Below are 13,666 nucleotides of genomic sequence, written 5' to 3'. Positions count from 1 at the left end.
AGAGTATTAAAACTTTTCAGTTCAAGCTTATGAATGATAAACTTGGTTTGTTAATTTAGTAAAATTTATCTCATCAAAACACCTTAATTTTCATTATTTGTAATACATTTTTATGTATGACATTTACTGACGTACTTGATTACATTTAATGTTGAAAATTCTGACAGATAAAACAAAAATGGGGAAACTGGCCATGTAATCATACAAAGTAATTTAGTTTATTATTAAAAAGTTACAAAGATTTCCAATACCTTTGTTTCACCAGCAATTGGTGCAACATTACACACTTTCTTGGCTCGCACAGCATTAATAATGGAACTTTTGCCAACATTTGGATAACCAATGAAACCAACACTGATTTGTTTTTTATCTTGATGAAGCTATAAAAAAAATTACAAGATAGTTTTTTTAACACCAAAATAGAACATGATCCATACATTGTTCAACTGCAGTTTTAAATATACACCCAAATAAAATTAAACAAACAAGCACACAGTTACAATCTCTGTTTAGAACTACTACTGCTAAATGTAAATTTCAGTAGCTGAAATAACCTTTTACCAATTACCAAAGAATAAGAGGAAACTAATAAAACCAATTGTAAAACATTATTAAATACACATTCTGAACATTTTATTTCTTTTAATTGTACAATGATATGAATTAACATAAACTCGAAAAGGAAGAATAATTATTAATATCCTTATATAAGAAAAACATATATTTTCAATGGGACACTATTTCCTTTACTAGCTAAAACATGTTTGTGTATGTTAATACATGTTTGGTACATGTTTGTGTATGTTAATACTATTTTTCCTGGGCATTTCCAAACTTTTACTGAGTTTTCACAACTTTTCTACTTTTGATTCAACTTTTTTGCTTTTCTTCAGTTTCTATGACATTCCTAGGTTTTCAAATTTGTGGTCCCTACCTGTATAACAACATCTACAGAAACTTGCACATTTCAGAATACTCAATACTCAAATGTAATTGTATTAAAAACTAGCAGTATAAAAAGAAGCACACAAGCTCCAAGATACCAACCATTATTAACAGAAATACATAAACTTATCAAAAACTGCTGCATCATAAAGAGAAATACATCAATCAGGTTTCTAAGCAGCATTTATTATGAGTATTAAACAGTCAAACATAAACATATTAGAGTACTGTAGTTAGATGTAGAGAGCACATGTATTAATATCAAGGATATACGTAGCACATACTTACAGGTACTCTGTTATAAGTGGAATGAAAAATAATAATTAGTGTGAAGGCAGACAAAAAGTAAAAGTTCATTTACCAAGACAACTGAAGAATGAATGCTAATTGTCTATTATGTGGTCAAACTATTGTTGAATGTTGAAATGAAAAATACAAGTCACACGAAAAGTAGTAGTACAAATTAAACTGAAGATGAAGCACACTAATCAGCAAAGATAAAGGCATGAACAAGATTTCACTAATAAGTCTTAATGCTTTAAAATTTGCCCCCCCACCAGTACAGCGGTAAGTCTACAGATTTATAATGCTAAAATCAGAGGTTCGATTCCCCTCGGTCGGCTCAACAGATAGCCTGATGTAGCTTTGCTATAAGAAAACATGTTTTAAAATTCCTTAAAAGAATGAAGCTACATTCAAAATACATTCTCTTTCTCTCTGCAGCTGACCCATCAGAAAACTGGATCACAAGAATTTGGAAGTATCTCTACTCCATGTGATAGCAATTCCCTATAAACATGGTAAAGTATGACATAATTGTTCAGTAAGACAGTAGCTACCTTTCATGTTCAGATGAAAGTTGCTGCAGAAAGTAACACCTCACACTGAACTTAAAAACCAAAATATTTAAAGATTTGGGATGTTCTAAATCAGAACTATTGTAGACACTACATATAAATATTCCAGAAAAATAAAACATGATATATGCATAATATACGTATGTGACCTCAGATATTAGAATGCAGCACTAAGAACTCAGAAACAAATATATCAAAATCTGGAGTAGCAAAAAGAAAAACTTACAAGACACTAAACAATTAAAGCAAATATTACCAAAGTACTAGAGTAACTTGAAGAGAAATGTATAAAAACCAAAACATTGAATAGGGTTTATTAAAACTCATAAACACACACACACACAAATAAGCATATAAATATATATCAATAATATGCATATATATATAACAACAGCATGGATAGCAACATACAAGACTTTGAAAACTGTTTGCTAAGAGCACTGAAACTCAAATACTGATGGTTAATTGCACTTTAAAAAGTGTCCCGATGCCCATGCTTCCTCCATCATTGATCATGGTGCAATATGAAAGTGCAATATATTTCTCAAAAGCTTCTGGAAGTAGTTTTGTGTGACATTTTCCATTACACATGAATGACAGCTTCTATGTTTAACTCTCAAATCATCAACTTGTTTTTATGCTATACATTACTGAAGGAGTACACACTACTCCACACTGAGAACAATTTTGTTTCTATCTGTAAAGTTTTTTGCAAAGCACTGGACAGATTTGGTTTTGTTTGGTTTCAATTTCATGCTAAGCTACATTAAGGTTATAAGCACTAGTTATCACTAAGATAGCAGTGACAAACTAGAGGGAAAGCAGCAAGTCAATACTAGCCACTACTAACTCTTGGGCTACTATTTTACCAACAAATAGTGGGATTGATTGTAACATTATAATGCTTTCACAGTTGCAAAATCAAGCATGTTCAGTAATGGGGATTCAAACCTGCAACCTTCAGATTGCAAGATGAGCCTCCTAACAACTAGGCCAAGCCAGGTTATATAAACAGAGAACAACTGGGTGGAATCACTCATGTTCTACTTCTGAAAATACATAAGGAATTCCAACAGTAGTTAGAGGGATAAATTACAATATTGATAATATTTTTGTTTACATCTGTGTATGTGTATGCGTGTGTGTGTGTGTGTGCGGCTTATGCTATTCAAGACCATGAAACCAACAAAATCACAAACTACAAAGTATTTTGGTATATAAATAGTTTATTAAAATGTACAAGCAATCAAAATCACAAGATCCCAGCAGAGCTACACTTAAGAACTTAACACGTATATGTGGTCAAAATGGGATTGTTATAATTTCAGTTTCCTCTGTCATCTTTATTATAAAAACACTTGTAAGTTTTGAAATACTAGCTTCATTTGAATGGATTTTAAAGTTAAATGTTGTTGTTTTATCAGAATCATAGCATTCATTTACTGGTAAATGCACTATTCCAGATTGACCTATGATGCCATTTTAGTGTCTGTTGTTGTCATAAATATTCCATAATGGAAGTTTTTCTGCTGCCCTGAAATACACTCTAAGTTCACTTTTTCAAAATACTCTACTGTATGGCTCTACATAACTTAACAGTCTTTCTATATTTATATCTTTCCTTGGAAAGAACTGTGACAAATTACTCATTGTAGCATTGCAATGTCCAGTAGAAGTTAACCTTCTGGGTAAAATATCAGAAACAACAGTATGAAAACATATAACATATAACAGCAAAATAAGGAAAATGTAACACAAAAGCAACTGAAAGTAATCATGAAATTTAACTAAGTTTTCAATGTACATGTGTACTTGGGTTTTGAATATCTAAATAGAAACTGAAAGCCCACATCTGAAAGTTTACAAACTTAAAACTAAAAATAAAATTTACCTGATGGTATGAAAATGGTTGGCACAACACATTTATTGAATGACAAGCCTTTCCTGCTATGAAATAAGATAACTTTATTTTCACATGATTATTTTAGTTCACATTTTTTTACTGTGTTGTAAAAAAGTGGATAAAGATGTTTATAGAAGAACAAAATTTAATCATTATTTACAAAATGTCTGATGCATTTTAGATATTTGGGTAAAGCTACTCAGTACTATCTGTGCTAGTCATTCCTAATTATGAAATAACAGACTGGAGGGAAGAAACTAATTAACAGCACCTACCATCAATTCTTGAACTACTCTTACTCTGACCAGATAGCTGGATTTTAACATTACCTGTCTGATATCCCTACAGCCCCAAAGTGAGGAGTATAATTTTTTTTGTTTTTTATTGCAGTGGTATGAAACAACAAACCCGAAGACCCACATCAGGTACTCTAACTGCTGAACCATGCATGGTTTGAAAACATTTAATATACTAAACCCTATTGTTACATAAAAAAATATGCATATTGATATTGGAGCACAAACAAAGGTTTTATGACAATTTTTTTTTTCTTTTTGAGATGAATGAGTATTTAGTCATGGTAAACTAGAAAACTTTCCCACTTTACAGAAAGAAAATCAGTAAAACATTTTATAAACTCAGGAAACTATTAAGATTACTTACCAATACTTTTATTTTCATATTTTATTTGAATTGCATAAGAACAATGCAAGAGAAAAAATCTTGTTCTTATATCTTAATCTTTTTGAAGTTGATATATGTTTTTAAGAGAAAACAGTTTTCAAATATTTTGTCTGATGTCTCCTCTTCCTCTAATGATGCAGAAATAAATCTATAACTGAAACTTAAAAATTTGTTTTAATATAAATTTTTATTTGATGAGTAGAAATACTTAAACTTTCCTCTATAATAGAGGAACCAATAGCTTTATTGGTTTCCCTTCTTGTTTGTTCTGGTGAAAGAACTGCTTGGTTGATTGTTTTTACTTTACAAAAACTCTCACTGGTTATCTGAAACTAATACAGTGATGGATTTTTTTAGCTTGAAGATTAATTTTTTTTTAACCATGAAACACACCATTTAAAAGATATAGTAAGTAAAATGCTATATTTTTATACTAGTTATAAACACTTGTACATACAAGATATAATTTATTCTCAGACTTATTCCCATGGGTTTAACTGTGATCCCATAAGGCCTATGCCTGTTTATTTTGCTACTCAAAAATGTGTGCATGTTAGATAAAATACACAGAACAAGGGACCCATTGGTCCTTCAAGACTCTCCTATCACTCTAACCCTTGAGAAAATTACAAATTTAAATCCACTGATTAAAACATTTGTTCAATGTGTTTAATGTCAACTTTCCTCATAAATTCCTGCAAATTTCTGGTCTATACTACTGCTAATGGCAATTCATTCTGTAAGCCAATCATCCCAGGAAGAAAATAAAACTGTCTTAACTGGAACATGGTAGTCCTTTCCAAACTTTATACTTCTGCCCTCTCATTTCATTAACTACTGAACACAACACAAAGAAATTAATCCACCTTGTAATCTTGTCAACTTCAATAAGATCACTTACCCTTCTTTATTCAAGAAAGAATAAGACACTCTATTCGTGTAAGATAATGCATCTCTAATATCATTCTATAGCCATACTGAACCTTTTCCAGTAGGTTAACATTTGTGATGTCAACAGAAAAATAAAGATTGGTCAATATTCTTTCGAAGATAAGACCAAAACTATACACAATATTCTAAGTAAGACCTAATTAATAATTTTTATAACTACCCTCGTTTGACTTTTAGTCAATATATCTACATATAGAGCTTAAACTTCTATTTATTGACTGTTAGCAACAGAGCACTATTTTGGATGGTTTGAATGATTTATGCATAACTATGCCAAGATCCTATTCTTATTAACACTAAATGTGTGAATGAAATTATAATAACCTAAATTAAAGGTCATTTTCTGAATATATGTTGAGCTAACCAAATGATCAGTATTACATATACAGCTAGAAATACCCAAATGTTTAATGTCATTAGCAAACTCTACTAATTCTGCCCCTACCAAAATAATTAATATAGATAAGAAACACTAAAGGTCCAAGTTCTGGCCCTTAAAGCACTCCACTACTATTAAAAAAAAAATAAATAAATAACAACCCTTTGCTTTCTAACATTTTTCAGCATGGGCTTGGTCCCTGGAACTGATCTCAAACATTTTGTACTTGTTATAATTTTTATTCTATTACTTTTAAATTAGTGAGCATATGTTAACAAAATTTGGAAAATTATCAGTAAACATCACAATGCTTTCATTCACGAAATAACAGATTTTTTTTTTTATAAAGTCTAAAGGTTTGTCAAGCAATGTTTTTCTCATGCCATTTTTCTTTTCACATGTTGCTTGTCCAAGATACAAAGTAATTTTCATTTTAAAATTAAAAATACTTTTATGCATCAGAAAATTTCACATGTAAAATTCTCAATGTTCAAATTGGTATAAAACATTTTTAAGAAAAAAAATTATATTTTATATTAATTTCACTGACAAACCTCTGTACAAGTTTAGCTGATTTGAGTGATCTCATAACTACCATAAAATATTAGATAATGAATATAAATTATGATTTTTTTCATCCTGTCAATTTATATGCAATTGTACTGTTGATAAAGATGCATAGAAACCATCATCAAGAAGTGATGTGCATTGGACATGACAGCCTTACAAAGAATCCTTTTGCAATTTGAAAATATGTTGCAGAACTAATGTTAGGTACACTGGAAATAAGTGTAATGATGCTTTGAGGTTTCAACATTGTTTTGATACAACATAATCAACTTCCTTATACTATGTTGTTAGTAAACACATTGGATTTATAGCCAAATACCACACATACACATTTATTCCACAGGCTACACAGATCTCCGACTTAAGATGCATTAGTAATTATCATTTCTTCTTATCTTATTCATTTCACAAAATGAGTTACTGTTCCATAAAATGAAGTTTTTATTCAAAATTTAAGTGAATTTTTCATATCTTTGCATAAGCATGTTGTTGTTTTTTTCAACTGTTTGATTCCAACACATTTAATAATGATAAGCATTTAAAGAGACAGTGTGGAGTGGATCTGTATGTAAGGGACAAAATGTGTCCTGTTGAAATGTATGACATAAAAAATAGTAGTCTAGAGGTTGAATATGTATGGGTTACAATCAGGGTTTCAGAGTAAAAAGTCTGTAACTGGCAACTGTTATTCAACTTAATCAGACTTATAAGGTGAATGAGAAATTATGCAATGAGAGTAGAGTTGTTGCCAATAAGAATATTGATGCAAAAATTATGAGACTTTCATTTTAGATTAGGGAGAGAATTTCTTAAGCAGTTTTAGTATAGTTTTCTATACCAAATAGCAAAAAACAATCACAGCAATATCACTTTAGATTTACTGTTTGCAATTAACGAGAATGTGGCTGCAAGCAAGATTTAAAGTAGAAAAATATTTGGGGAAGAATGAACATTGTATAATCAGATTTAATGTTTTGTTACATTTTGAGATTTTTTTTTTTCAGAAAGCCAATTTTAATACCTTGAGACAAGGTTTCTTATTAGAGAACTAGAACAATGAGTTGCAAAAACAGGCTTTGGAAAAGTTTAAAAAAAATTGAAATTTGAGATATACGTGCTTCTGAAAAGAGGAGAAAAATTGAGGACAAATGCTATGTTTAAGAAATTTAAAATTACTGGTAGGTTGGGAGATTTACAGAACTATGGGAAAATAAGGAACTTGCAAAATAAAATGTTAGGAATTCCAAAACGTCTTTAATACAAAAGACAACCATTTGATAATGTTCAAGCTAGCAGCAATGCATCTTAAGCCACAGATTTGTGTAATCCATGAAACAAGTGTGTGAAATTTTGCTATCAAGCAAACGGTTACAGGCATTTTCCATTATGGCACATTATACATAAGTTGAGTATATTATATTAAAGTTATTTTAAAGTCTCACCATCTCATTACAATCCCTTTCACCATGTCTGGTCATGCTCTATCTAAGGGTTGTACACCTGACAATAGCCTTGCAATATATTTTCAATTGCAAAAGGAATCTTTACAAGGCTGTAAATCCTCCATTCTGTTTCTCATAATCCATGTAGTGTACAAAAATGATGGCATTTAATCACCTTTTACAACAATCCAACAGTAATTCCACAGACAAGCTTATATCTCTTCTAATCCATGGCTAGGATATGTAAGACCTTTGGCAGGTCTCTCTCTGGGCCATCTTTGGTGTCCCAAATTAATCAACATCCCTTTGTTTTCCAACAGAATTAGGTACAAAGGATATCTTCATTTTTGAAATACTAAATTACAGCTCTGAACACATTTTTATGGTCCAAGTGTATGAATATTTTGTGTAAGAAAGGTCACATACCCTTCCCAAAAAAGATAAATTTTCACAGGCATAAAACCACATTTGAAAGTGTAAACAATGTGAAAATGTGGTTTTATACAATCTGTTCCATCATGCTTTAAATTAACTGTAGTTCTTAATGTAATTTTCTGATTTGTTCGAAATTGTTTTAATAGTATAGTCAATAATGTCACTTTTTTTGTCATTGTTAGTTCATAAATTGTAAATTAAGAAAAAAATTTGAGTTCAAAGTTGTACAATGATTATGTTTTATGTTTGAACTATGCATTTCATATTGATGATATTTAAGTTAGTAAACTGTCTGAATGAAAAGGAAAAAATTAGGCAATATATTGCTGCCAAGCTAGAAAGTAATAATATATATATAACTTTCAATTGGTTTGCTTTAAACATCATTTTTTTCACAATATAACTTTGTCCAAATACATGTTATGATAAAAGCTATATCTATGTAATAACAATCATATTAAACCAAGTTTATCTGCACTCACCTGAGCAAACTGTCTCAGAAGAACAATTAATGCACCTTTACCAAAAGGATTTCTTAGACTAGCATGAAAAGCTAATGTGGGATATTCAGCAGACAAGATCATGATCCAACGTTGCTTCAATAGAAAAATAAAAATATTGCATTTTACAATTTATGATAAATTAAAGTGTATGCATGAAATTATGCATTGGAACACTTGTAATTTAAGTACATCAAACTTAAAAAGGAAAATCTAACACATCTAGGAATTTTTGCAATACATTTAAAATAAACTACATAAATTTTTATACCTAATAAATTTAGTAAATTTTATCAGTTATATAAAACAACCTACATAAAGATGTAAATTTACCAAATTTATGGATTTTTATAATTCATTTAAAAGATGTACAGCGTAACCATGAAAGCAAAGTTTACAGTTCTGTCATTTCAATCTACAGTTAATATTTTTACCTAAAATAATCCCATGTGACAAGAAGCATAAAATAGTAAACTGAATGAAAAATTATGACTTAGAAACAATAATATTTTTAAATTGTGAAACTTCACAGTTTAATGATATGCAAGTACTCTTTAAAAGCTCCAAATAAAACAAACAACAGATGTTTTTAATCCTACACTTATAAGAATTTAATAACATGTAAGTGTCAATGCTACACTGGTGGATAACAAAGACATTTCAAAATCTCAAGAACACAGAACAAACACTGAAAGCCCACAAAATAAACTTACCGTTACCCATGTTGGTACTAAATCACATTTATTCAAGATAAAAATTAAATGTTTGTGAGGTTTCTCTTTCCGAAGGAAGTTTTCAATGTGATGAGAACGAGTACCCATTGGATTTCTTGCATCAAGCACCTGAATGATCACATCTGAAGAGTCAATAACCTGTTCCAAAATAAAGTCATAATCAGTAGATAATCATTATATTTTAATTAAGAATTAAAGTTGCTGTGTTGTATACAAAGTTTCCATTGTTTTTCTTCCAGTACTTTTAAAAATAAATTTGCAAATTTTAAGACAGGAGATATACTGTTGCACATATGATTTTATATGTTCCTTTGTTGGTTGATTTCTTAGTTGAATTTATTCATTAGCAGTCAATTATAACTCAATCCCAATAGAACCTTCAGAATAAAATATTATCTAATCATTATTTAAATAAACTGCACCTACACTTTTCTTATTTCAAAATGAGTTTAAGCAAAGTACAATACATTTTATGGACTTCTCATATTTTTATTTCATTTTGAAGTAGAGTTTCAGATTGTGCTAAAATGTTCAGTGAATTTTATAACAAGACATAAGAATTGTGCAGAAAAAGAATATCTGTGTTTTTTCTCCAATGGTGAAGAGCAAATACATTACCCTTCAAACTGGGAAAAAAAATGATGTATCAAAATGGTGATGTTTTGGAGAATAGTCATTATTCAAGTTTATATACACTAAAGAACAGCTGATTATTTATAGACCTTCAAACACAATCATAAAATTCAACCACTAATTTTAAAATTATTTTTATAAATTAGTGGGGCAATCATAATTCATATTCAGCTTTTTTCCCCTTTCTTTCACTTAGCATTGGAAACTAAAGCTCATAAAAACATGCTAGGAAATCTTCATAGCTTTCCTTGAATACAAAACATTATTTACCTTATATAACTCATTCCATATTCTTTTAGACTGTCCCTTAGTCATGATCATTTCTCTTGGTTCTTGCTTTGGTGTGACATCATCTGTAACTAGGTTATGATCTTTGCTGATGTCATATTTTCCTGTTGACTGTTCAGCTGTTGTAACAAGGGACTACAACAAAATTAACAGTGTAGAGAAAAGTTTTAATTGAATAATAATGTTCCAACACTATAATAAACACAAATTTGATTTTTTATTTTATTTTAATTATTAAACATATATATTTACACAATCTAAATAGACACAGAAACCCATACAAAAGCAACAGTTCTTTTTTAAGGGATTTAGAAGCATTTTCTAAAATTACTCCAATATCATAAACAAATAGCATTAAACACTTATGTTAATCTGATAGTTGGAACAGACTCACACATTTTATAGTTGACATATTAAATTTTCATCTTTGCTTTCTCCCATATGCTATTAAAATTAAGAATTAATGTTGCACTGATAGCTAGTTGGAACATACTCAGGTAGGAAACATTTAAGCAACAATGATACTTTGAATATAATCAGATAACAAATGTTCACGTTACACTAATGCATAAAACAAACTTGAACATTAAATAGTTAAGGCATACCAGTGTTTCAAACAGACTCAGGTATTAAGCAGTTATATCAATCACACTGTCATTTGAAATATGATCTGGTGTTGAGCATTCATGACACATTGATTGTGAAAGCTGCTTTGGTAATACACTGTTAATATCATATTCATGTGAAACATGCTTTATTACTAAATAAGGAGTTTGTGCACTTAATGTAACATTCAAACAGCAAAGAAGTTAAAACCTTTAACCACTCTTCACTTCTGAGGAAATTACTGACCCCCCCTTTAAAACCTTGTAAACTGTACCCCCAATTACTACCAATAGCAACTCCTTCCATAAGCAAATTACCCTGTTAGAAAAATAAAACTATTAACTGGAGTCTGGGCTACATTTTTTTTCTCCAAATATTAAACCTGTCTTCTTGTCCTATTCTCTTCAGAATATAACAAAAAATCAGAGGCCTTTATCCTATCAATCCTTTTTCAAAATCACCTTTTATCTTTCTGTTCTCAATAGAAAATGAGTTAGATCTTACTCCTATTCCTGTAAAGTGTTCAGAAGAGGGCTACTCCCTTATGTCCTTAGACTAATCGTGGTCTTCTGAACACTTTCCAGTAAGTTACTATTCTTTCTCAGATACAAAGACAAAAACTGTACACAGTGTTCCAAGTGAAGCTTAAATACTATTGTAATGAACTAAAATAAAATGCAACTATAACCAGGGTCAAACAAAAAAACAATTTATTAAAATATAGCAGAAATCCAAAAATAAAATTCAAAGAATTGCAAATTTTATTACTTTAAAAAAAAAAAAGGTAGACTTGTACATAGCCAGGATTAGGAATAAACATTAATCTAAATGTTATCAATTTTGATGATTTAAGGAATTAGGAAAAACAAAACCAGAAGAAAAGAACAAAAACTATTTCTGTAAAAACACAATGTTCCAGAATTAAACCATTTCAAGGTCAATAACAATACTGAGCAATAAGTAGTAACAACCCTTACTATACCTCTTGAACTAACATATTTAAGATCAAGGAAAGTTTTTCACTTAGTAATTAGACCATGAGATTACATTTCATGTGACTAGCTATAAGTCTGCAAAATCTTTCACAACATTAATATCTGCATGTTACACCTAGTGAAAGCTTGAGTCAGTTTCGTAATACATATATACATGGTCAAAATTAATGTGTTCTAGCTAGAAGGTGAGTTAGCAACTTAATCTAACTAAAATTGCATAGTTGAACTAAACAATAGAAGGAATAACAAATTAATAGTAAACAAAACAATAACAAAATGAAGTAGAATTCCCTCTCTTATAACACAGTTACCTCTTTTGATTTGTAATCAGTATAATTATAAACATACCCAAAAATTATATTAGTTTTGTTACTAGTAACAGAGAACTGCTTCACTGAGTTGAATAATTTATTTATCACTATGTCAAGATCCTTTTCTTCACTCACAAAATATCATTAGTTTCCTATCTATTTTCAATGTGATTCAAATTATGACAACCTAAACAGAATATCTTGTCAAATATCTGTTCAAATAACCAGTACATCCAAGTACTGTGAAATCTTAGTAAATTCCAAGAAGTCATTACTGAGGGCAAATGTACGTTACAGTACATCAACCACACCACACCTACCAGTGCCTATGAAACTTTAAAGTCAATATTAGGACATATCACACCTTATGAGACACAACAGACATAGAAGTAGTCAAGGAGTTAAATAATACATATCATTAATTTCATGTACTTTTATCAGCTAATCACTAGTATGACACTTACCAAGACCTAAAATCTAAAGACAGCACAAATACATCCTTTCCATCAGCAACATATCATTTTTCAATAAGATTAAAACATCTGACATCATTATGAAATCTTAACCATATGATATTCTTTCTTGGCCCCATTACTAATTTGGGTTATAACGATTTTAAATAAAAAATGAAACAAATATAAATGTGGACTATACTAGTTTTTCTGGGTATTACATTCAATACAGTCAGACTCAGCATTTTCTAGTTATTATTATTAATATTTCAGTGATGATTAAATAATTCAAACAGCTAAAACTGAAATATACAAATGAAACTTGATGAGCTCCTTTCAGAAAGCATCCAAATGGTAACCATGGGATGAGACACCTTATACCATAGAAATTTATAAGGACACACTCATGGTAGAGGAAGACTGCACCTTTTCTGAACCAGGTAAAACTTGTCATTCATATTGAACATATTTGTGGGTGGAAAACAAGCACAGTCTGGAAGAGGTTATGAAATATTGGCATTTTAAAATTTGTGGTGTGATTAGGGAATGTCAAGTAGCATTAAGTATTTTACATCCAGTCAGTTGTAGGAGAAAGGTCCCTACCATTTTCATGACACTTCCAGGAATCAGAAGAGAAAAGGAAACTCCATTCTTCCAACCAAGAGAGTGCATGTCTTTGCTGTTCCTGTACATCCAAAACCAGGCTACCAGGTAATTTTATAACCAGGTAACAGTAGAATAAGGAAAGACATACAGTGGAGCGCCATTAAGCCGCAGTATTTGGGAGGTCAACCTGCTTAACCGTGGCTTAAGTGGTCCACGGCTAAAACCTTTGTGACTGAAAAGCCAAAGTCGCCAACAGCTCTGCCGAGGAGCCTCATCCGGGCCATTGCGTGATCATTATAGAGGACTATCGAATTAAAAATAATACTTTAATTATTGATCACTTTTTTCACGGATTTACTGCGGATTAACTTTAAT

At 30.3% G+C, this 13,666-nt stretch overlaps 1 protein-coding gene across 1 annotated transcript in view; it reads right to left on the bottom strand.

Annotated features, from left to right (window-relative positions):
- The window catches only part of Ns2 (nucleostemin 2), a 48,746-nt gene that overhangs the window by 7,375 nt on the left and 27,705 nt on the right, over positions 1 to 13,666 (bottom strand). Inside the window, exons 6-9 of the mRNA XM_076463940.1 lie at positions 10,304 to 10,456; positions 9,380 to 9,538; positions 8,649 to 8,762; positions 252 to 380 (exon numbers count right to left, since the gene is read on the bottom strand). Coding sequence (XP_076320055.1) covers positions 252 to 380; positions 8,649 to 8,762; positions 9,380 to 9,538; positions 10,304 to 10,456 — 555 coding nt within the window. The remainder of the gene's footprint in view (positions 1 to 251; positions 381 to 8,648; positions 8,763 to 9,379; positions 9,539 to 10,303; positions 10,457 to 13,666) is intronic.

The sequence above is a fragment of the Tachypleus tridentatus genome, chromosome 10 (assembly GCF_004210375.1).
Source record: "Tachypleus tridentatus isolate NWPU-2018 chromosome 10, ASM421037v1, whole genome shotgun sequence".
Classification (NCBI taxonomy): domain Eukaryota; kingdom Metazoa; phylum Arthropoda; class Merostomata; order Xiphosura; family Limulidae; genus Tachypleus; species Tachypleus tridentatus.
Note: the sequence above shows the minus strand (reverse complement) of the source record. Positions and strands in the feature narration are given on the sequence as shown.